Source organism: Schistocerca serialis, chromosome 1 (assembly GCF_023864345.2).
Source record: "Schistocerca serialis cubense isolate TAMUIC-IGC-003099 chromosome 1, iqSchSeri2.2, whole genome shotgun sequence".
In the NCBI taxonomy this organism is placed as follows: domain Eukaryota; kingdom Metazoa; phylum Arthropoda; class Insecta; order Orthoptera; family Acrididae; genus Schistocerca; species Schistocerca serialis.
In genome coordinates this window covers 469,628,919-469,654,077 of record NC_064638.1, presented here as the reverse complement: position 1 = coordinate 469,654,077, position 25,159 = coordinate 469,628,919, and the positions used below count along the sequence as shown (strand labels likewise).

General features: G+C 44.5%; 1 protein-coding gene across 1 annotated transcript in view; it reads right to left on the bottom strand.

Moving 5' to 3' along the window:
• Positions 1–7,501: 7,501 nt before the first annotated feature.
• The window catches only part of LOC126483700 (uncharacterized), a 195,523-nt gene continuing 177,865 nt past the window's right edge, over positions 7,502–25,159 (bottom strand). The window contains exons 8-10 of the mRNA XM_050106829.1: positions 23,325–23,391; positions 23,072–23,243; positions 7,502–11,480 (exon numbers count right to left, since the gene is read on the bottom strand). Of these exons, the coding sequence (XP_049962786.1) occupies positions 11,117–11,480; positions 23,072–23,243; positions 23,325–23,391 (603 nt within the window). The 3' untranslated portion in view covers positions 7,502–11,116. The remainder of the gene's footprint in view (positions 11,481–23,071; positions 23,244–23,324; positions 23,392–25,159) is intronic.

Below are 25,159 nucleotides of genomic sequence, written 5' to 3'. Positions count from 1 at the left end.
CTTATAGTCAAAATCATCATGTCGGCGAGTCGCATATCAGTCATTGTTAGGTCGTGTCGGCCGTTCCATCTCAAAATTCGGTGCACATTGCCAATTTCTTTCATAACTTCCGAAATGCCCTGTGTTATTATTTTGCGGCTTTTCCGTGTTTCTAAGTCCCTCTTCCCGTGTTGGAGCGCCAGTGTCCTCTCAAATACGTAATTCTTGTATTACCTGTGTCAGCTGATCTTGTACTTCCCGGATTTCTCTTTGGTGTTGTGTATTAATTTGATTCAGATTTTGTTTGAATTTTCTTATTTGTTCATACTCTTCTGTGTCAGTGAAGGCTACGGGTCTTGTGTCATTCAGATCATCATCTACTTTTGTAGATAAGTTAGTGACCTGATCCGAAAGTTCGGCTACTTTCTCCGATAGTGTACTTATTTCTTCAGTGTGTTTTTCTGAACCAAGTTTCAGAGTATCTACTGTGTCCTTAAAGTTTTCCTGAGTTTTTGCAAGTTGCGTAACCGAATCGGTAGATGCAACTGAGTAAAATTTAGCTTGCAAGGTCTCATGATTTTCATGAACAATAATTTGCAGTTCTTTTATGGCTGCTTCGTGATTCTGTAATGCATTTTCATGCCGCAAAAAAATAGGTTGAAAATGCTCACAAATTTGTGTTTTTACGTCATTACAGACTTTTTGACATTTCGACTCAATGTTATGTAACTCAGTAGTTAAATCTTCACGTGTTTGTTCAAGTGTTTGTTCCAATGAGTCTAACTTTTTAAGATTTTGTTCCACTGTGTCTAACTTTTGAAGCTTTTGCTGTGTTTGTCTCTGATTTTGTTCCATTGTGTCTAACTGTTGCTGTGTTTGTCTCTGATGTTGTTCCATTGTGTCTAACTTTTCAAGCTTTTGTCCCATTTGTTGCATTAATTGTAATAACAATGCACTGGTGTCTGAAACATGTTCCTCAGTGCTTTTCGGCAGTGAAGTTGCACCGGCAACATTCACATTTTGACAAGTGGAAAATGTGTCTTGACTCATTTGAGAAAACGGTGGGAACCCAAAACCTGAGTCTGCAGTATTTGCAATATTGTGTTCTGTCATTCCCGATTCCTGAGGCGAGCTGTTGCCGACCAATCGATCGATAACGCTTCCCTGTTCACTACCTGTTTCACTGTCTACACCATTGTTTGCCGCCCGCTCCATTTCCCTATGCGCAATTACCAAATTACTACTTTGAACATTAGTTAATTCATTACTCTGCGGCGCTAACACACTGCTTTCGTCTTCACTGTCATTTCTCAGTTTACTTTGGAGCCTAGTATTACGTTTTTCACACGCCATTATTGTCACAGTATTTCACACGATAACACAGAAAAGCGCAATTTGAAGAGCAAAATAAAATAACATAGCAATGGAAATAATGTCTACTTAATTGCCAGCGCAGCTGCGAAATACTTGGTGCAAATCTACATGCATGCCACAACTGTTTTACTGTACAACAATGAAAAACTACAACTACAAAGGAAATTCTCTCTATAATTACGCGCTAGCAATAAACAATAGCTACACTAATTACACAAACTACAAGAAAAAAATCAGAAGATTCCAGTGATGTATCCTAGGCTAAGGGTCGACATATGAAACGTCCCCTTTGAACAATTTATGCACGACTGTCCTTAAACTGACACACAATATTTTGTTAGCGCAACGCAATCTGACTTTCAAAATTCCCTACAAAAGAATGGCCCTGACTAACATTAAACTATACCTTTCACAAATCACTTACCTCACAAAAATCTTCGCTGCTCAAGCTACTGCAATACAGCGAGCGCCACTACTGTCAGCTAAATAAAAGATTCAAACTATGGAAGGCACTAACTACTGATAGGGATAGTTAGCAAATGAAAGATATTAATAGAGAACAAACAATGTATTTACCTTGATATCATCATATATAAATATAGCAGTTCATGACAAATTTCAAAACTCCGCCATCTCTCTCCCCACATCCACCACTGCTGGCGGCTCACCTCCAACTGCGCAACGCTACGCGCTGTTCACAGCCAGCTGCCTAACACTACAATGGCGAGTATTACAACAATGCAAAGCAGCCACAGACTGTACACAGCACAGCCAGTGATTTTCATACAGAGGTGGCGTTACCAATAAAAAACCTAAACAGCCTACTTACAGTTTTTACAAAGCACGATACGACCGGAAGCCGTGACGAAATGTTGTGCTGTGCCGTTTGGTACTGACCAGATATGACCCAACCTAGTTCTGTCTCGTGAAGCACAGGATGCTCAGTTCCTATAGAGATAGTCCTTGATTTATGAATGCATGTACAAAATTCTGCTCCTAGCAACACATCGATCTTTTCAGGGGACCAAAACTTTGGATCAGCGAGTTGTACATTAAGCAAGTGTCATATACTGCGATCAATTATTTGTTCAGGCAACGTGTCAGTTATCTTTGGGAAAACTAAGCGTTCGAGAGAAGACATAAAGTTGCTTGCACAGGAGCCCACTAGTAAAGAGACGTGGTGTTTTGTTTCTGAGAGGGTTGCACCTATTCCTTGAATCGGCACTCTGCTGTGCCATCTTTGAACTCTGAGGTGTTGTGCACATGTTTCGGATATAAAGCATGACTGCGACCCAGCATCTAATAGAGCACGAAAAGTCTGCTATTTTCCATTGATGTCTTGCAACCTTATTATCGCTGTCGCAAGGAGTGCTCGTTTGCCCGGAATCACCTTCAGTGAAAAATAGCTCGATGTTGTTGGCTGATGTTTGACATTGTGCTCGTGTTGCATGTCACCTGTACATTCCTTCCTTTGTGCATCTTGTGTCCGTTGTGATTGTGCATGTAATAACGTGTGGTGTCGTTTACCACAGGTATGACAGTTACTGGAGTTGCATTGAGAAGCCCTGCGATCATTCTTCGGACTGTTGTAGCACAAGTTGTTGCGCGTCACAACACCCTTGCATTCCCTACCGTGGCTTGTTTGAATTTGCTGTACTTGTGCAGCGCGTGAGGCTAGTAGCACGTAACACATGCAGTACTTGTAGCAACGTATGTCTATTTCGAATGCCAAAACTGTTTGGTGTTAGGCGCATTCTGATTTTTATTAACAGTTGTGCTGTGGCCGTTGTGGTCCGTTCTATAAGGAGCTGTGACGCAATTATGTCTTGCAAAGAGACATCTAGCTATAATGCCATCAGCGCTTGCACATTGCTTAAAGCCTCGTTCAGTAGTGCACGAAGTTCACTTTAACAAGGCTTTATCATTGCCGGTAGCGTTATCAGTTTGTTAAAGAGTGCTGATGCAATCAGTCGAGCATTATTGTATCTATTACAGACCAAATGAAAGGCTACCTTAACGTTGGTATTAGTCACAGGGAGATGGGCAATTACATTGTGTGCTTCACCTTTTAATGAAATCAACAAATGATGGTACTTAGCAAAGTCCTCTAGTTCCTCATTGTTTAGGACGAGACTCACAAATGGTTCAAATGGCTCTGAGCACTATGCGACTTAACTTCTGAGGTCATCAGTCGCCTAGAACTCAGAACTAATTAAACCTAACTAACCTAAGGACATCACACACATCCATGCCCCAGGCAGGATTCGAGACTCACAAAAATGTTGTGAAAATGCCAAAATTGCGTTACGTCACCGTTAATCGATGGCAGTTTTATGGTGGGCGGCTTGATGCTCTGTTTTGATACACTCAAGGCAGACCCAGCATCTGATAAAACCTTGTCAACTGCGTTTGCGTGATTCGCCTGAATCGCTCTCATTTTCTTCGAAACCTCGAAGGCCATGTTTTCGGAAGTTTCTCTGTCCTCAGCATGACTCTGTACATCATCAAACAATACGAGCTGTGACTGCGCGTCCTCATGCTTTTTCCACCATCTTTTTCAACTGTTCTAGCCTCATAGTAATGTGCAAAGTGTCCGATTTATCTGTTACATTGAATTCGCTTGCAAGCCTTAACAACCGTGTGAGGCTTGCTTTCACCACCGAACGTGTGGTTACAACTTTCTTAATATTTCGTCCATCAAGGAAAACTAGCGGCGGCAGGCGACAGCAAAAACAGCAATGAGTGGGAATTACAGGAAGCAGGATAGTCAGACCTGGTGCTTAATTTTCAGATGCGTCGTCTTGGCGCTGCAGGCTGCGCCTCCGTGTTGCTCTGTCGAAGCTCGTCGCTGCCGTTCCGCCAATGGATGGCTGTCGCTGCGCGTTGCTTCGTCGAATCCATCACAATCCGGCCCAGAGGACCAAAATGTTAGCTTCTGCAGACGAAAACGTAGATGTACCGGAGGAAGAAGACTGTATAGTGGTTCGAATCGATTCAGACTGTAATGAACTTTCATTCATAGGTAAGTTAACAACCGAATATACATCTTTGCTGTTTACATGGCGCGCGCGGCCACGAGCTAAGGACAGCCGCCCGGCAGACAGCCCATTCACCAGTGCCAAATCTCTCCCTCGCCGTGGCGTGTGTACCGTTAGGTGCCCTTGGAGGGGTGACCCACTGACCACTGTCCCTCATGTTCAAATACCTGCACTGTCCAGAGAATCAGTCAAATGTTAGGACGTAAAGAACTGGAGGCAGCATTGGCCACGGTCGACAGGCTTCGGGCCACTGCTCAAAGCTGCAGCGACATCACGACGTTACTGACGAGCTGTGGTGCCACTGGAGTCCCTTGGTAAACCCATCCTCGTTACGACTACTGATACGCAACGTACAGTCGACAGTGAATGGCGGGCCGAGATGGGTTCCCGTGTCACTGGATGAAAGGAGAAAGAGGAAACAGGCAGCACGGCTGGCCCTTTACGCCCTGGCAAGAGGTGAGAGGTGCCACCCACTGTTGTTAATACTTCTGGGTCAGCGCGACTGCCCAGTCCGAACAAGTGTAGAGGGAGCTACAATGCTAGAAGGGTAATGGAGCTCCTCAAGACAATAGCGTACAGGGCGGAAAGAATGCCAGTGTACGCTCCATATGTTTGGTAGAGGGTGAAATCGAGCAAACAGTTCATTTGAAGAGTCGTTACAGTAGCCTGTTTCGTCGTATTGTTACAGTGGGCGGATTTCACATAAAATGTGTTGAATGGGATTTTGATGCTATTGTTATATGTTGCTTATATGTTTTCTTCAAACATTATGTTAGAGTGTAAGTCGAGTTGCAGAGACTACGTTGGTAGCAGCCGGTGACGAGAAAAAGAGACGACTTCCATCTAAAAGCTGAATTTATGTAATTGGAAGGAGAAACAGCATTGGTAGTATTTTTTTGTTTTATTATCCGCAAAATCGATTTTCGGTCATTTAGTGACCATCCTCAGTGCTAGAAGTCAGAGTCCTGCACTCTGACATCTTATTATCGATCTGTTTTATGTTTTGAAACTTTGTTTTTATAAAAACAATACGCCAATGTATTTTAGATGTTTCCTTCCCTCTTCGTCTGCTATGTGTTTTACGTACATTTTAAATTTGAATTACTTCATGACTCACAAATGCACAAGAGTTATTTTGTGTTAATATCTTGCAAAACCAGTAATATTAAGTCTTCACGTCACACATGTCACATAGAGGGCGTTCCAAGCCCTGTCACACCTAGGTCTGCTGAACAGGTGCATGTAAACAGCGGCCTTAGTTTATGTGATCGCTCTAAGATTGTTGATACCAGTGCCTACCAATTTTAATTGTATATTACAGGTATGTTCCTACCAACTGTTATGTTCATATGCAGGTATAGTTGTAATTTTCTGTTTTATACTCTATGATCGTTATGTGAAATTTTTAACTTCTAGCACTGAGGATGGTCACTAAGTGACCGAAAATCGATTTTGCGCATAATAAAACAAAAAATACGACCAATGCTGTTTCTCCTTCCAATTATATCCATTATCTGGTCGTGGTGCACAGAACACTCCATGGAGTCGCCAATCAATAAAAATTGAATTAATTGTTGAAACAAATTGTATAGCTCGGAATTTGTTTGGTAAATGGTTCCTAAATGGTTTCGAGGACGACGAGTTATTCTCAGTGAGATTCAATGCAGAAGAGCCTGGCTATACTTAATATTTTCAGTGAAGAGGACGTACTGCTAATTATATTGGTTCAAGCCGCATTGGTATGGTAGCGCTCACAGTGTGCAGTGAATTAGTTCTTTTGGTAAAAGTAGTGACTTACTCGGCATAACCAAAAGATGGTTACTGCGAATTACATCTGTGAATTCGTAGTAGAAGGTTAACGTGGAACATAGCGGAGATAAGAGGGAGATTTGGTTTTAGACAGTGCGGAGTGGGAGAAAGCAAAATGTGAGAATATTTCGTTGGAAGTAGCACAGAACTGTGCAGAGATAAGCCTCTGGTTAATGAGTTGTGACTGCAAAGAGCGACTGGATACTGATCGGAGCAGTTACCAAATTTGTTTTTGTGTGCTCTACTTCTGCAGAATCATTTTATAGTAGAGTTCTGTGACTGTTGTTTGGTGTAGAAATGTGGTACACTGTGGATATACTGAATGATCGACGTAGGAAATTGTGTAATAATGCGCACACTGAGCTAATAGTGTGATGTATTACAATTGTTAAAGTATATTTATTTTCGCTTTGGGTAATTGTAACTCGGAAGCAAAGAATAGTACTTTGCTGGTGTTGTGTCGGCTACTGTGGGAGTCAGCACCGACACAAACAAGGAAGGAGAGAAGTTGCGATGATTGGTGGCAGGCATGCAAAATGATTTGTACATAACAGTTGTAGACTAATAGGAAAAAAAAAGAAATATAACTTGACTTGCTTCGTGTGCCTCCTAGATGCAGTTATTGTTCACTGTTACTACTCACAGAACGCGAGCTACGTATCGTCTTCCTATTACTCAATACTGATAGTCTCGAAGACTGTTTCCGCTTTGTTTTCAACGCTTGTTGGACATTTCAGTTCTTGTTATATAATTGAGCGAAGACTTACTGATGTTCCATTGTGTACTTAATTTGTGAAAGATAAAGGTATAGTACTTCGAGCAAAAAAAAAAAAAAAAAAAAAAAAAAAAAAAAAAAAAAAAAAGTATATATATATATATATACTTGTGAAATTTTGGGTTACATTCTATTAGAAATAAGACCATAAGAGGTTGTAAAAAGTTAAGACTTAACTCTTAATATATTTCGAAGTATTCTGCATGTATAACTGTCCAACTGTCCAACAACTTAAATGAGTAAAGAACAGTCTGTATCCCAATAACGACAAGTAGAAAAGCATGACTGCCTGTTCATTGTGCCAGGGCTGCCTAAAGGCGTTGTCTGGATCATTATATTTAGAAGAATAATGGAAATAATGCCTGATGAAAATGTACTGGATAGAGCAATAAATATGTGAGAAATGTGTTATAAGGGGCAATATGGTTATTCATTCTTAAAATAGCGGCCTAGTAAATGTAAGAAATCATAAATTATAAAAAATGCGTCGTCTTACATAACTTAAGAAATATATTTGAACACAGAATACACAAACTTATTTTTTATTTATATATCGGCATACATCTTTCACATTTGTTCATGTTATTTAGACGAAATAATACTCAACACATTTCATTGCAGTCTCACAAAACGCATCCGTATAAAATATGCACTCATAGCATCACAAGCGACATTGAGTTGTCAGTTGAAAGATAACAGAAACCAATTTACAGATCCCCCCTAGATCACAAAATAAATTAACAGCAGTCTTTTGGTCTACATGACCTTGACTTCTGCACCGCATTCATTTCACCTTAGCTTCGTCTTCAGTCCTTCCACGTTCCAACACTGATGAAATAGTCACCTCCATTACACAAATATGTTTCGAGGTAATATATATGGGTTGCATAGCACCAGAAAATAAGTAATACATCTCAGTCAAGAAAGATAACGTATCATTCCCATGAAAATACGTCTTTCTCTTACTACTTTCAACTTGCTCTTTATAGGACATTCACTGAGAAGTACTGAGTAGTATTTCAGCTTCATCAGTTTATAAAGTCAGTTGTCTTCCGTTGTAAGTACTCTTTGCCTAGGAATCTGATGTTGTAATTGACGTCTCTTCATCATGTAACAACTTCGCATATCCAGTTATCTTGTACAACGTTTATACTCGGAATAAAACATACTCGATTGTCAAGAGCACAGTGATCTAGGGACACAGTTTGAGAATTGCAGAGAATGTGCTCGGAGGTTGTTAGTAAAACATGAACGCCACTTATTCAAATGCCTTATTTAACGTCTAATAGCACACGGCCGAAAAAAATGTTAAATATTTCTTCACAACATCCTTTATGTAGCATAGTCATTTTATGACCTGAAACTTGTAATGGTTTAGCAATTGGATTTTTTGCAACATTCGGAGACTTAGTGAAATTCCTTATTAAAATTAGTTTTTATGCCGTCGTTCAGTTTTTACAAATAGTGTCTCCAGAATCATTTCTACAGCAAGTAACTTTCTGAAGTAGTTACCAAAATTTGAGGTTCCCGTGCACACCTCATCTTCTTCCGTCCAACGTATCGAACATTGTGGTCCACTGTCGGCAACTGTAATAATAACTGAAAATAAGCAATAGCAGCAGTTGCTATTTTACTTTCAAATGCCACGTCCCGTTTCAGCCGCCAGGGTCATTTTCAATTGGTTACGAGCCTAGCGTTGTGGAGATACACAAAATACAGCTTCCACTGGTGGTGTTGTTTGTTTCCAGGCCATCTAACATTGGTACCTTTTAACGAATGAGATCAAGCATTTCACAAAATACATTGTAAGTCCGAAGGTCACCAACAGAATTTCCGAGGTTGTTCAGAGACATTTTCTGAATTTCAGGTTTCTTGGACGGTGGCCTGCGGAGGCTTTTTACACAGTAAAAATGAAAAAAATGAAATGAAATGTCTTGTGGCTAGGGCCTCCCGTCGGGTAGACTCGTCGCCTGGTGCAAGTCTTTGACGCGACTTCGGCGACTTGCGCATCGATAGGGTGAAATGATGATGAAGACAACACAACACCCAGTCCCTGAGTGGGGAAAATCTCCCACCCAGCAGGGAATCGAACCCGGTGCCCTTGGCATGGGATTCCGACACGCTAACCTCTTTTTTTCCTCATCTTGTTCGTGATTGTTCGTTCTATTTGTTCGAGGCTGACTTCACATGACGCTTGGCCAAGTTCATCGTTCATCCATGAACACAGTTTTTTTTTTATTACAGAGAGCAGCTAACCCTCTGACAGAACACGCTGAGCTACCGTGCCGGCAAAATATGATACCTCAGCTATCTAGGCGGACAGTAAAAATGTAATTACGATTGATTTGTTACTCAAACTGCATTTGTTTCTGTAACAGTCCTCACAATAATGTGGAAACCAAAATGCACGACACGTTACACAAATGCCTATGTACTGATGCAAAAGTGTTGCGATGTTTGCCGACTTGCCTTTGCTGTGAGAACAGTTCAGCTCTTCCATCGCCTTGAAGCAACCCGCGAGGTGGACATAGGCCAACTTCACCAGAAAACTTACCCACATTGGTGTGCACCACTGTTAGCGTACAGCTGGTACTCTTCGGTAACTGCAAGATATGAGCGACGAATTGCTATCCGAAAAGGCTCGGGTTGGATTCCCAGTCAGGTAGTCAATTTTTTCTGCTCTGGGAAACGAAGAAAAACGTGTAGCTAGCGCGCGGGAAAAACAAGGCCGAGACAGACGCGCGCAGCATTGAAAGCAAGTTGAGGGCGAAGAGTAATGTGGGAATTACTGTTTTCAACAGCGTGTACCAAGAGGGAATGGGAGAAGGTTGCTCGTAGACATAGCGACGACATTTGCACCGTTATGCGTATATTTTTCCGTGCAGTATAGACACAAGGGTATAAGGTAATAATAAATCAAACAAAATGCAATAACTGCGTATAGTTTGAATGTAAACTGGAGTAGAAGCGGCAGTTGTGGTTGGGGAAGTGGCATTTCCTGGTAGAACGCCTTGCCTTTCGTACACTATGACTAAGAATTTGTTTTTCCGGCCGGGTCGCAGAACTTTTCCACTCCAGGACTGAGCGTTGTGTTGTCCTCACATTCGTGTCATCATTACTGACACGAAAATCGTATTAACCACAGTCGCATCGACTTTTCACTGTTGCAATGGTTGTATGGGCCCGAACTGAAATAAAAAAATAAAAGAAAGAACCATTTTTCTCTCAAGTAGTGCAATGTAGCCTAGGTTGATTTACGGAGATTCGGTTGACGCGCGTTTTTTGCCCTCATTATATTTGTTTCTAGTTACTATATTGCACACATAGTTAGGACATTTAGTGGACAATAAAACATCGCCAGCACGTCAAAGCAGTGCGTAGCCACTGATTCAAAAACCGCGCTGCGGAATGGCCGATATAACATTGAGAAAGAGTCTGGAGCTGTTCCTTGTGACGTTGCTGGATACAGAGAAAGGGGAATTACCTCTCTCTTTTCAGTTTACAGTCAATTGCGATTCACCGGAGACGTCGGATCCTCTATACTGCAATACTCAAGTAACATCCCATAACAACCTCCGGAATTTTGCCGGTGCAGTTTGGGTTCACATCGTATACAACCGGAGAATTTTTTTCTTCTCGCGTTACGGAAATTACTCTTCTAGGATCACTGACTGCCATGCCACTTCTTACACACTCGCTGTGTCACGATTCCACCGGTATCGGGAAGCAGAACTGTTTCTTATGACCGTTCATGGAATAACAGATAGGCTGCACAGCCAGCTGTAAGTATTCGTCCGTTAAAACAGCTCACGTGCGCAATCGCGACGAACACCGCACTGTCGCTCTGTTTTTGCAAGTAAATACGGTTAGCGTACGCTTTAAACTCGGTGAATGTCAGTCTCGGGATACGTTACTGGTCGTTTGTGAGGGACTGTACACACACACACGTGTGTGCGAGGCGACGCCCTGGGGTTCAGTAGAAGAGCACCTGCCGCTCGGCCGGGGGGAACAGGTGTGGCGCCGGCGGCGACTCGGCAAAGCGCACCCGCGGCGCGCGGCTGCCCTTCCTCTTTTGGCGGGGCGAGCATTGCCTGGAGACGGTCGGGCGTCACACGGTTGTCTCCATGGCAACGACGTTTTGTCAACACAGGGAGTCCTTGGCGTCGAGGAAGAGCGACTCGGCGAACCGCTTGCTGTCGCCGTTGTGCTGCAGCTGCCGCGCGCCGTTGCCCGCCGCCGCCGCCGCCGCGGCCGCCGCCGCCGCCGCCGCCGCCACCTTCTTGTCGCGCTCGGCGGCGCGCCGGCGCTGCGCCAGCTTGACGCAGACGGTGACGCTGACCAGCAGCAGCAGCACGGCCAGCGCCGCGGCGCCGATCGCCACGTACAGCGCCGGCACCGCCAGCTGGTACGCGCAGTTGGCGTCGTCCTCGTCGAAGCCGGACGGGCAGTGGCGCGCGCCGTCGCACCACAGCGCCGCGCTGATGCACGCGTTCAGCTCCGGACACCTGTCGCAAGAGCAGCAGCTTTAGTGTAGGACGCTGCACAGATCTTAGCCAAATTACGATCAGTTTTCTATACCTCGTAGACGACGTCACCACAGAGACATTCAGCACGATAGATAAGGAAGGAAGATTTCAGTTTAAGGGGCTCCGGAAAGGCTCAAAATCATGAAAAGTTCAATTTTTACTTTTTTGCGTTTTCTGAATCTGCAGACTATTACCTTTTAATAGATATACAATTTATTCAATTCCGAAGACTACAACTATTTTTAAATTTTTTTTGAAATGTGTTCTACATGGGCGTGACCCACTGTGGCGCTGTTAAACTGCTGTCAAATGGTGTTATTATTAACGTCCGTGTTCATCAGGTACATTTTAGTGATGTGAGATAAAGTATGTGTTGTGGCTAACCTGTGATGGTTCAATATATATCGCTGGTGTGATTGTCGATTGTTTCATGTTTATTTACTCTGTCGTTATCTCGAAAATATTCGTAATTAATTCTGTTTCTTGAGTCTCTGTTTTGTTGAAGTATAATAATGAGTAAAAGTAAAGTTATTAGAAATCCTCTGAAGGCTTTTAAGAAAAGGAGAAATGTTGGAAAGCCAAAGGTATGTGTTATTACTGTAAACAATAAAGACGATAACCGAGTGAGTGAACCTAACCTCTCAAGTACACCTGCCCATAGCAGTCAAAGTGGGAAAGAAAATACTTCACAGAAGAAGCTTGGTTCAATGAGTGAAAACTATGAATGTTTTATGGGCGAATCGGATGTGAATGAAATATTTGATATGTCGGTTCTCAAAGAAATTTTTTCAGACTGTGTAAGATGTATTCATTGTAGTGAAGCTGGTCTGGAACTCTCCATAATAAAGCACGTAGGACTTGCTAGTGAAATACAACTGAAATGTGATAAGTGTTCATACATGACCACCTTTTGGAACAGTGTTGCAGTAACTGCAACTGAAGAAAATGGTAGCAAAATCTACGAACACAACAAAGGGCGATGCTTGCTTTAGACAAGGAACGCCTTCGGGCTGCAGACAGGGCTGTAAAGAGTCTAGAAATACAAGCAAGAGTAAACAGGAGGAGGAACAAGAGGAAGCTGGAAGAGGAGTTTGCAGAGGATGAAGATAATCCATCCTATGGACCTGGAATGCACTAAAAAGTTAATCTAATCTTTGTCGCTCGATTCCCAAAACTTTTATTTTCTCATACTAATTACATGTTTTCTAAGGATCTTCCAAACATATTTGTTTCAAACTTTCAGTAAACGTTACACAGTACCTTCTGCATAATTTAACACAGCCTTTTTCCAAAAAACTGTATATTTTTGAATATATAAATAAAAAATTGCAAGAAAATGTTGTGAATTTTCATTACAATTGAAAAAAAATCATCTTTAATAACTGAACTAAAGTTTTGTAAAATCCCTGTGTTAAGTTGTAGCCCATATTCCAATAAATAATCTGTAAAAAGTTCAACTTCGTACCTCAAATATTTTGTGAGGAAAGATGTAATTTATAAGCGTTATTTTAACATTGCAAGTATAGGGCGTTCCGGAGCCCCTTAATGTCCCATGGACGATACGGTATCTATAGACAAACGACAAGCTCGTAATTGAGAAGGATCGGAAACTAATCAACAATGTACTTTTCAAAAGAATCATCCTGGAATTTGCCTCAACACTTCATTGCCGAGACCCGTCATAGGACAGAACTAAACGAGTGTGCCCTCGTGCTCCCTTATCAAGACGGCCATTCACTACGAGGCCACCATATGATGAAAGTTTTTTTTGTGGTTTTAGGGCACACAACTACAGTGGTTATTAGCGCCCAGACTAAGTTATGAATGCATTGCGAGGCACAAGGTTAAAACAGCAACTAAAAAGGACAACACTATAAAAGGCACATTAACAGGCAAGGGATTAAAAGAAAACAACATAATCAAATGTCCTTAGACAGGTTTGTCAAGTGGATAAAACGAAGAACGCGAGCAGCTGCTCCTGGGTCATCGGCTGAAATGTCATCCAGAGTACATGACAAGCCAAGATCAATGCTCAGTGTATTAAAACTCGGAAACGACGTTAAAATGTGGCGTACCGTCAGCAATTGCCCACATGGGCAGAACGGCGCCAGGCCTGTTTTGGACCTGTTAATTTAGGACCGTCACAATGATGGCATGCTCTCATTGCACCAGCATATGACGTTTAAGTGGTGCCATGATTCCATAGGAATAACATGTGATGGGTCTTGTAGTGAGAGCACTTTTTCATTGACCACCATATGACAGGCTTATTATGAGGGTGCAATGCATTGCTTCATCATACGTTTCGCCTCGTAGAGTAGCCATTCTTTCATTGGACCGTCATGTGATAGGTCTCATAGTCAGGACACGTCTCATTGGAATTTCTCATGATGGGCCTTGTAATGGGCGCTCACTTTCATCATTTTAGCAGGCTCATTTGTCAGCGCATTTTATCGCTGTGGCATGCCGACTGGTCTACACTTAACTGCAAACAAACATAGGGCCTAGAAACCTCTCCCCACGGCTTGGACGACCTCTTCACGCCCTTCTCGGCGGGACGAGGTCGTTTGGCCCGGTTACGGATTGGACACTGGCGGTTCAGCTTATCGATACTGCCAGAGTTGACACCTCGAAGGGTCTTTCGCTCTGAACATCGCCACCGATGAAGAACCTCCAGGCTCCCGACGAATGAAGATTGCCACGATAATGTTACAAGCGGCGGTCATCTGGGCACAAGTCTTGTAGTTCAAGATTACTTCCAGTGGACATTATTTTCGTGCGCAATTTAGTGCCGATTGTTACATCGAGTTATTGATAGTTAGCTCTACCGCAAACATTCAGTGTACTTAGTCGCACCCCTGTGTCGGGCTTCTGCTCATAGCTAGCAGCGTCTGCCAAAAGTTAACAGTTTAGCAGTTTTTCCGCACAACTTGAGTTGATTATATTTATTTAAAGTTAACTCGCGTCAACTAATCGTTTGCTTGGCTGTCAAAATTCCTATGGTGACGGATCATTTGGCCATCTTCCACTCGTTTATGATTAGCAGCGAGGACGCAGAATTTGGATCCTCGGAACAAACAGCCTGCCCGTTACGAAACCCGTAACATGACGGTCCCTATGAAAGCATATCGTCACTATAAAGCCCATCGTATCTTGTTCTAATAAAAGGACGTCCGCACATTGGGGCCGTCAAATGAAGTTCCAATGAAAGCATAACCACTCAAGGAGGCCCATCATATGAAGGTGCAATGAAAATTTGGTATGATGGTGCAATGACAGTGAGCTGCCGGCCGGGGTGGCCGCGCGGCTCTAGGCGCTACAGTCTGGAACCGCACGACTGCTACGGTCGCAGGTTCGAATCCTGGCTCGGGATTCGATGTGTGTGCTGTCCTTAGGTTAGTTAGGTATAAGTAGTTCTAAGTTCTAGGGGACTGATGACCTTAGAAGTTAAGTCCCATAGTGCTCAGAGCCATTTGAACCATTTGACAGTGAGCTCTTACAACAAGACCCATTATAAGATTTTCCAGCGAAAGGGTGCCCCTCACTGTGAGACCAGTGAGGTGATGTTCCAATGAAAGCATGACCACACCATGAGGCCTGCCATATGATGGTGCAACGAAAGTGTGCCATTGCTGTGAGGTCAGTCAGATTATGGTTCATGAAAGAGTGCCCTGCTAAGACCGTATTAATAAATTTTTGTTATTGATAATCAGTTTCGACAGTTGGGAGTGTCACCTTCTGATCTTCAAAAATGTTTTGCTTATTAATCGTGTCCCGTGAGGAGTTCTAAGCAAAACATTTTTGAAGATCAGATGACAGTTTTAGGTGCCGAAACCGGCCGTCAGTAATAAATATTAATTAATTAATGCGGTTTTGGTTGTATAAAATTCTTTCAATTTAAATGTAGATCGCTCCTTCAGTTTTCTCTACATGCCAAACTCCAGTCTCGTCACATGATAGTGCAATGAAACCGTAACCACATTATGATGACTGAAATATGGTGGTGCAATGAAAGTGTACCGTCGCTACGAAGCCCATCATATTATGGTCCCACGGAAGAGATCACTCACTAAGAGGCCCATCAGATGATGTCCCAATGAAACCAAGGCCACGTAATGATTCTCACAATATAATGGTACAATGAAAGTCTGCCATCACTATGAAGCCCAACATGTGATAGCCCAGTGAAAGAGTGCACTCACTATGAGGCCCATCATACGACATTCCAGTCTAATACATTGTCATACTAAGATTACCGCCGTATGATGGTGATATGAAGATGTGCCCCCACTATGTTGAATGCCCTTGCTACAAGGCCTATAATGTAATGAGGTATATAAGAGTGCCGTGGGTGTTACTACAAAACCCATCATCAGCTATTCGAATGAAAATGTTCCTCGCTGCGAGGCCCAACATATGGTGGGCTAATGAAAGTGTGCCGTCACTAGCAGACAGATCAAAGTCTTTTAGCTCTTCGCTGTATTCAACGTAGTATTATAAAATGTAATCCAAGTAATCAAAGTTTTAGGTCCTTCCTTTTTTTTCAATTTGCCGATGCGTTTTGAGCGAAATAAATTATTAACACACTTTTATTGAAATCGTTTGTTCCGTTCGTATTTCTTTTCAATTTCGTTTGTTGGGTGTTTTATACTGTCGACTAATAATGAAAGGAACAAACAAATTTTAGCTACAGCACATCGCACAATAGTGTATTGAGATACATATAATCCATAAGCAGGAGACTGTTCAAGCTGTTGGAGGCTCTGTAATTGTGTGGGCCGTCAGTTGTTGGAGTCCCTCCTGATACGTCTAGATACGACTCTGACAGGTGACACCTACGTAAGCATCCTGTCTGATCAGCTGCATCCATTCATGTCCACTGTCCATTTCGACGGACTTGGGCAATTCCATCAGGACAATGCGGCGCCCCCAAACGTCCAGAATTGCTACAGAGTGGCTACAGGAACACTCTCCTGAGTTTAAAACAATTTCGCTGGCCACCAAACTCCCCAGACATCAACATTATGCTCTGGGAGGCCTTACTACGTGCGGTTCAGAAGAGATCTCCATCCCCTCGTAATCTTACGGATTTGTGCACAGCCCTGCAGGATTCCTGTGTCATTTCCCTCCAGCACTACTTCAGACATTAGTCGAGTCCATGTCACGTCGTGTTTCGGCACTTCTGCGTGCTCGCGGGGGCGTTACACAATATTGGGAACGTGTACAAGTTTCTTTGGTCTTCAATGTATATTTCATGTCAAAAGTAATAATGTAAGCTACTGTATAAGTCAATGCATAATCACAGAAATTAGCTTCGCTAATGCTGATCAAAGTCTGGATGGGAAATAGGTTTCGTCACGTGTAGTCTCGTGTCATGTGCAAACGCGTTGACTCAGTATTTCCAAGTACAGCGCTACTCGCTCGCAATGATGATTCCGTACCACGAGAGGTCACACAGTGTGGCTGTCACCCAGGTTAAAGTGTGAAGTGATTTAGCGAAACCATGGAACACCTAGATTGGGTAGGGCAGATGGGGTTTCAGTCACTATGCTTAACACTGCGCCACCCCACCGGATTCAGCGAAAAGACAGAAAGGCAAATGGGAACGCTGCGACATTCTCTCTGTCAGGATATCGTTTCTGATCTTAACTTTGTGATGCATCAGCTCACACCGTACTAAACGGTGGGGTGCTTTATTAGGGGTTAATAGGCACAGCTCCGTCAGCATAGCCGAATGGACCGGTTCAATTGCTCACTTGTGTATTGTATGATAAAGAACATTTTTAACGATCATCAAATAAAACGAACTACCTCACGGGGAATAAATACGAAGTCCACTCTTATTCGAAATTTCTTCTACATCGAGATTAAGCCCTAAGAAAAATCATAAGTGTATATAGGCTACACATGACTAAAAAGATTAATGGGTTAGTACACTTTTCTGACACGGTGCTTAGTGCACTTTCCTGTAAACTGTTAAGGTATAGTGTATAGTGTGTGTTCAAGTAATTACGACATCGAAGTATGTAAATTATGACACATAAATGTTTGTGATTACTAATGAATACGAAACGAATGTATGGATCCTTTATTTCGTGGCTTAAATTAAAACAACATCTTGAAAAGACTCAATTTTACAACTTTTTCTTCAATACAACGTGTAAATTATTGAAATGGCAGGATGAACAATGTGAGATTAATATTATGTGTGTAATTTATTAAGAGTGTGGCAGTTTATGTTGTGTACTTGTCAGGACTATAATTCAGGAGTTTAGGGATCGATGCAAACGGTCACTTTTCCTTTTACGGGCACAGTATCTGTTTATGCCTCCAAATTTGGCTGTGGATGTGTATTATGCGAAAAACGGAATGTCAACAAATTGAGTGAGTTCAAAGTACAGTACCAGTTAACACTAAAGCGTTGAGAGAATTTGAAAGTCATGAAGTAAATAATGGGTTTCCACATAAGCTATCAGGTCTAGGTAGCTGTTGATGATACCTATAAATTACCTGACAGATAAGCTTAGAAGCTTGTAACTGCCCTGTTTGAAGCTTTATCGCCGTAAAAGCTGCTGCGGTGATTCACGGGCGTCGTGTCGGATAAAGCTGTGAGAAATGAACGATATTTCAACGAGACAGCTACCTTGTCTTCTTCTGGTGCTTACTGACGTGTGGGTGCCATGGTTCGCCGATACATGCGCTGACACGCTAGAAAAGCGCGGGTGCGAAGGGATGGGGCCATAACATCGTCGTAGACGGTTCATAGAGGACGACCAGATCCTCAGCCACCTGCGGAGAAACGGGCCACGGTCTTCGTCAGCGCGACGCGGGAAAAGCGCGGCTGCAAACCGAGGCACAGTACGCGCGCGGGCAGAGTGTTGGCGCCCATTTTAAGTGTGCGGACTCCGATTCTCCGTCTGTTTTGAGTCAGATTCAGTCGTCTGCGCCAGACGACGCCATAGTACCGTCAGTGCTGGTTCCCCAAGCCTTTGTAATTTGAAATCCCGTGTGGCTACTAATCGGGTCGTTACTTATAAGTACACTCCTGGAAATTGAAATAAGAACACCGTGAATTCATTGTCCCAGGAAGGGGAAACTTTATTGACACATTCCTGGGGTCAGATACATCACATGATCACACTGACAGAACCACAGGCACATAGACACAGGCAACAGAGCATGCACAATGTCGGCACTAGTACAGTGTATATCCACCTTTCGCAGCAATGCAGGCTGCTATTCTCCCATGGAGACGATCGTAGAGATGCTGGATGTAGTCCTGTGGAACGGCTTGCCATGCCATTTCCACCTGGCGCCTCAGTTGGACCAGCGTTCGTGCTGGACGTGCAGACCGCGTGAGACGACGCTTCATCCAGTCCCAAACATGCTCAATGGGGGACAGATCCGGAGATCTTGCTGGCCAGGGTAGTTGACTTACACCTTCTAGAGCACGTTGGGTGGCACGGGATACATGCGGACGTGCATTGTCCTGTTGGAACAGCAAGTTCCCTTGCCGGTCTAGGAATGGTAGAACGATGGGTTCGATGACGGTTTGGATGTACCGTGCACTGTTCAGTGTCCCCTCGACGATCACCAGTGGTGTACGGCCAGTGTAAGAGATCGCTCCCCACACCATGATGCCGGGTGTTGGCCCTGTGCGCCTCGGTCGTATGCAGTCCTGATTGTGGCGCTCACCTACACGGCGCCAAACACGCATACGACCATCATTGGCACCAAGGCAGAAGCGACTCTCATCGCTGAAGACGACACGTCTCCATTCGTCCCTCCATTCACGCCTGTCGCGACACCACTGGAGGCGGGCTGCACGATGTTGGGGCGTGAGCGGAAGACGGCCTAACGGTGTGCGGGACCGTAGCCCAGCTTCATGGAGACGGTTGCGAATGGTCCTCGCCGATACCCCAGGAGCAACAGTGTCCCTAATTTGCTGGGGAGTGGCGGTGCGGTCCCCTACGGCACTGCGTAGGATCCTACGGTCTTGGCGTGCATCCGTGCGTCGCTGCGGTCCGGTCCCAGGTCGACGGGCACGTGCACCTTCCACCGACCACTGGCGACAACATCGATGTACTCTGGAGACCTCACGGCCCACGTGTTGAGCAATTCGGCGGTACGTCCACCCGGCCTCCCGCATGCCCACTATACGCCCTCGCTCAAAGTCCGTCAACTGCACATACGGTTCACGTCCACGCTGTCGCGGCATGCTACCAGTGTTAAAGACTGCGATGGAGCTCCGTATGCCACGGCAAACTGGCTGACACTGACGGCGGCGGTGCACAAATGCTGCGCAGCTAGCGCCATTCGACGGCCAACACCGCGGTTCCTGGTGTGTCCGCTGTGCCGTGCGTGTGATCATTGCTTGTACAGCCCTCTCGCAGTGTCCGGAGCAAGTATGGTGGGTCTGACACACCGGTGTCAATGTGTTCTTTTTTCCATTTCCAGGAGTGTATTTCAACTGCTTCTACATTGGTTGAGTCCCAGTACGTGGAGGTGGACGAAAGTATCCCCATAGTTCGTGGTATGTGCTGTGTCAAGACAGCGTTCAGCAACAACATACTTTTTAGGCTCTTCCAGTCTGTTGTGACATCTATGTTCAACATATCTATCCTTAACAGTGCAAAAAGTCTGGTCAGGCAAGGGATTTTATATATCCCTAGTCTCCTTAGACCCAGATTGCCTTTAACAGAGCCCAGCATCGTTTGCACTCGCGCTGGCGGACGGAAATACACACTGTGTTTGATGATCCTTGAACGGGCTGCCGGCCTTAGGACGCACCAGCAAAATAGCGTAGAAAAACCATCCTCGTGGAGTTCTCCTTTCCTTCTGGCTGTTCTAGAGGGCTAATGGGTGCAGTACGAAGTGCGTTTAGAATCTGTTTATCAGAATACCCGTTTTGTACAAACATAGAGCGAAGATGGCTAAGCACTGCTGATAACTTGAAGACTTGGTGTCTCGAATCAGCTGAGGTATTAGTGAGTTTCGGTGTTTTCTCTTAGTTCAGACGAATACTTCTGGTGGATTCTCTACACTTTATTGAAGCTAAGCTGGAAGAGGACATCTTAAATCTGTTAAAATGTATATTTACCTCTACTCACATTTTATTTAATGAACAATAATTTGAGCAATCTGGCGATGATTCTATGGTTATTCTCTCGTCTACCATAGCATTAACCTTTCTATGGAAGGCTTAGACATGAAAGGACTTCAGTCGGCAAATTTGGAATCTAAATATTTCTGGATATATGTGGAAGACACCTTTGTAGTATGGCTACATGGGGCAGCAACGCTACCTGAAACTCTGGAACACCTTAACTCCCTCCATCCGAGCATCTGCATCACCACAGAAGTGGAGAAAAATTGAGGCCTCCCGTTTTTAGATGTCTTGGTACAGAGAAAACAAGACGGTCCCTTCGGTCGCAGTGTCCTCCGTAAACTCACTCTGATATATACTTACGAGCTGCGAGCTCCCAACACCCATCGTAGCGCTGTGGTGTGTAACGGACTCTCGTTCATAGGGCTAGAGTTAGATGCAGTGAGCAGAGCTCAGCTATCTTTGCTCCAATTTGTATAAAACGGGAACTTTGATGCACAGATTCGAAATTCATTTCAGTCTCCACGCACTAAACTTCAAGAACTGCCCGAGGAAGTGGAAAACTCCACGTACACAGGGTGTGAAACGGCAGTGCATTGGCGAATCTGTGGTTTGTACTCAGTTGATTCAAATCGAAAGGTTTCCGGAGTGATTGTGGCAGCACGACGCGTAGGAACAAGGGTAGTTGGAGCTCGACGAATGGGACATTCAATTTCGGAAATCATTTGGGAATTCAATATTCCTAGATCCACTGTGTTACGAGTGTGCTGAGAATACCAAATTTCACGTATCACCTTTGAACACGGACAACGCAGTGGCCAACGACCTTCATTTAACGAACATGATTAGCGGCATTTGCTAGAGTTTTCAGTGCTAACAGGCAAGCAACACAGCATTTAATAACCGGACGGATCAAAGTAGGACGTTCGACGAACGTGTGTGGCAAAATTTGGTAATAATGGGCTACGGGAGCAGAACACGGTCCCGAGTGCCTGTGCTAACAGCACGACATCGCCTGCAGCGCCTCTCCTGGGCTGAAGATCATATCAGTTGTACCTCAGACGACTGGAAAACCGTGGTCTGATCAGCGGACTCCAAATTTCAGTTGATAACAGCTGATGGTAGGCTCCGAGTGCGGCGCAGGCCCCACGAAGCCATGGTCCCAAATTGTCAACAAGGCACTGTGCAAGCTGGTGCCGGCCGGAGTGGCCGAGCGGTTCTAGGCGCTACAGTCTGGAACCGTGCGACTGCTACGGTCGCAAGTTCGAATCCTGCCTCGGGCATGGGTGTGTGTGATGTCCCTAGGTTAGTGAGGTTTAAGTAGTTCCAAGTTCTAGGGGACTGATGACCGCAGAAGTTAAGTCCCATAGTGCTCAGAGCCATTTGAACCATTTTTTTGCAAGCTGGTGGTGGCTCCTAATGGTGTAGGCTTTGTGTACATGGAACGGACTTAGTCCTCTGGTCCAATTAAACAGATCACTGACTGTGGGTTATGTCGGATACTTGGAAACCATTTTCAGCCGTTCATGGACATCATGTTCCCAAACAGCGATAGAAATTTTATGGATGGTTATGAGCGATGCCACGGACCACAACTGTTCGCGATGTGTTTGAAGAATATTCTGGATAGTTCGAGCGAGTGATTTAGCCATCCAAATTGCCCATCGTGAACTCCATAGAATATTCATAAGACATTATCAAGAGGACAGTTCGTGCGCAAAATCCTGCATCGGCAACACATTCGCAATTAAGGACGGCTACAGAGGCAGCAAGGCTCAGTATTTCTGCAGGGGACTGTTAACGACTTGTTGAGTCGATGTCACATCAAGTTGCTTCTGTACTTCGGATAAAGGATGTGTATCAAAAATGGCTCTGAGCACTATGGGACTTAACATCTGTGGTCATCAGTCCCCTAGAACTTAGAACTACTTAAACCTAACTAACCTAAGGACATCACACACATCCATGCCCGAGGCAGGATTCGAACCTGCGACCGTAGCGGTCACGCGGTTCCAGACTGAAGCGCCTAGAAGCGCACGGCCACACCGGCCGGCGGATGTGTATCCAATGAGTTTTTTCACCTTAGGGTAAATTTAGATTGAAGGAAGAAATGAATATTTTATGTTTGATGCGGATAATGTCCATGCAAACAAGCCTGTTACATTGGAATATGCCGAGGATGTAACGGAGGACGTTTTGTGGAAGTAGAGATGGAATGGAGAAGTTGGCACAGAAGAGCAACTCGAATTTTGTAGCAGATGATAGGGAAGAATCCAATTCTGGTAAAGTAAGTACCCTCCACCATACAGTATATAATGACTTATGCGGGTTGTAATGTAACTACAGACTAGAAATATCTTGCAAATTTATGCAGTGGTTAGATTATGCTAGGTATAGAGGGATCCGGTAGTGACATATTGGCAGAAGTCGTTAATTTTTAGAGAGAACTGGAGTCGACACGCACCTGTAGGGACATTCTGGGGCAGCGACGGACATGACGAAGTAGCTGGAAGCGGAGAGGAGTGGCCGGCGCGACACCTCCATCCAGGTGACGGCGTAGCTGCCGGGCTGTCGCTCCAGGAACTCTACGATGAAGCTGCGCGCGTGCGGCGCCAGCAGCAGCGGCGTCGGCGACCCTGCGTGGGCGGCGGCGGTGCCGGAAGCGTTGGCGCCGATGGCGGCGGCGGTGGCGGCGGAGGCGGCGGAGGTGGCGGTGCGCTCCCAGCCTTCCGAGAACACCTGCAGCTCGCGCCGGCCGCCCGCCGCCTCCACCGGACACACCACCTGCGGGACGCCGCCTCACAGTCACTGCCCCCATGCTGAAAACTAAGCTACAGAGGTCATTCTGCGGCCCTGGCAGAACTTCCAGAGGACGGGCGCCCCATCCAGCTAAAACTAACTTTCTTCAGTTTTTTCGCAAATTTATCAAATTTTCATAGTTTTATATGTGAAAGCAGTCCCACAATCAGGAAATGAGCGTTGTTGTTGTGGTCTTCAGTCCTGAGACTGGTTTGATGCAGCTCTCCATGCTACTCTCTCCTGTGCAAGCTTCTTCATCTCCCAGTACCTGCTGTAGCCTACATCCTTCTGAATCTGCTTAGTGTATTCATCTCTTGGTCTCCCTCTACGATTTTTACCCTCCACGCTGTCCTCCAGAACTAAATTGGTGATCCGTTGATGCCTCAGAACATGTCCTACCAACCGGTCTCTTCTTCTTGTCAAGTTGTGCCACAAACTCCTGTTCTTCCCAATTCTATTCAATACCTCCTCATTAGTTACGTGATCTACCCATCTAATCTTCAGCATTCTTCTGTAGCACCTCATTTCGAAAGCTTCTATTCTCTACTTGTCAAAACTATTTATCGTCCATGTTTCACTTCCATACATGGCTACACTCCATACAAATACTTTCAGAAACGGCTTCCTGACACTTAAATCAATACTCGATGTTAACAAATTCCTCTACTTCAGAAACGCTTTTCTTGCCATTGCCAGTCTACATTTTATATCGTCTCTACTTCGACCATCATCAGTTACTTTGCTCCCCAAATAGCAAACCTCTTTTACTACTTTAAGTGACTCATTTCCTAATCTTATTCCCTCAGCATCACCCGACTTAATTCGACTACATTCCATTATCCTCGTTTTGCTTTTGTTGATGTTCGTCTTATACCCTCCTTTCAAGACACTGTCCATTCCGTTCAATTGCTCTTCCAAGTCCTTTGCTGTCTCTGACAGAATTACAATGTCAATTGCGAACTTCAAAATTTTTATTTCTTCTCCATGGATTTTAATACCTGCTCCGAGCTTTTCTTTTGTTTCCTTTACTGCTTGCTCAATATACAGATTGAATAGCATCGGGGATAGGCTACAACCCTGTCTCACTTACTTCCCAACCACTGCTTCCCGCCGGCGACGGTCGCCGTGCGGTTCTAGGCACTTCAGTCCGGAACCGCGTGACTGCTACGGTCGCAGGTTCGAATCCTGCCTCGGGCATGAATGTGTGTGATGTCCTTAGGTTAGTCAGGTTTAAGTAGTTATAAGTTCTAGGGGACTGATGACCTCAGATGTTGAGTCCCATAGTGCTCAGAGCCATTTGAACCACTGCTTCCCTTTCAGGTTCCTCGACTCTTATAACTGCCATCTGGTTTCTTTACAAATTGTAAATAGCCTTTCGCTCCGTGTATTTTACCCCTGCCACCTTCAGAATTTGAAAGCGTATGTGAGCAGATCTAGAAATACAGCGTCAACATTTTAGGCAAGGTCCTGATGGAGATGGCTTGGCGTTGCCTCCCTCCGACCTGTTATGAAGTGCCAGCTGCTTATCTGTGTCATGTAAAAGACTGATCAGTGCTTGGACAGTGTACTGGTGGGTTTGTGTTATTATGGATGAATCAGAGAGGGTCAGGATGAAATCTGGTGCCAGCATATAGACTTTTCCTCTCTAATGGTCGTCGGGCTTAACGCCCTCGTCCGATGGGCTGATCGCCATCAACGGTGCAATGGGCTCACACTTTAGGAATCTCCCGTAGAGGTTTCGAGTTTAACCCAG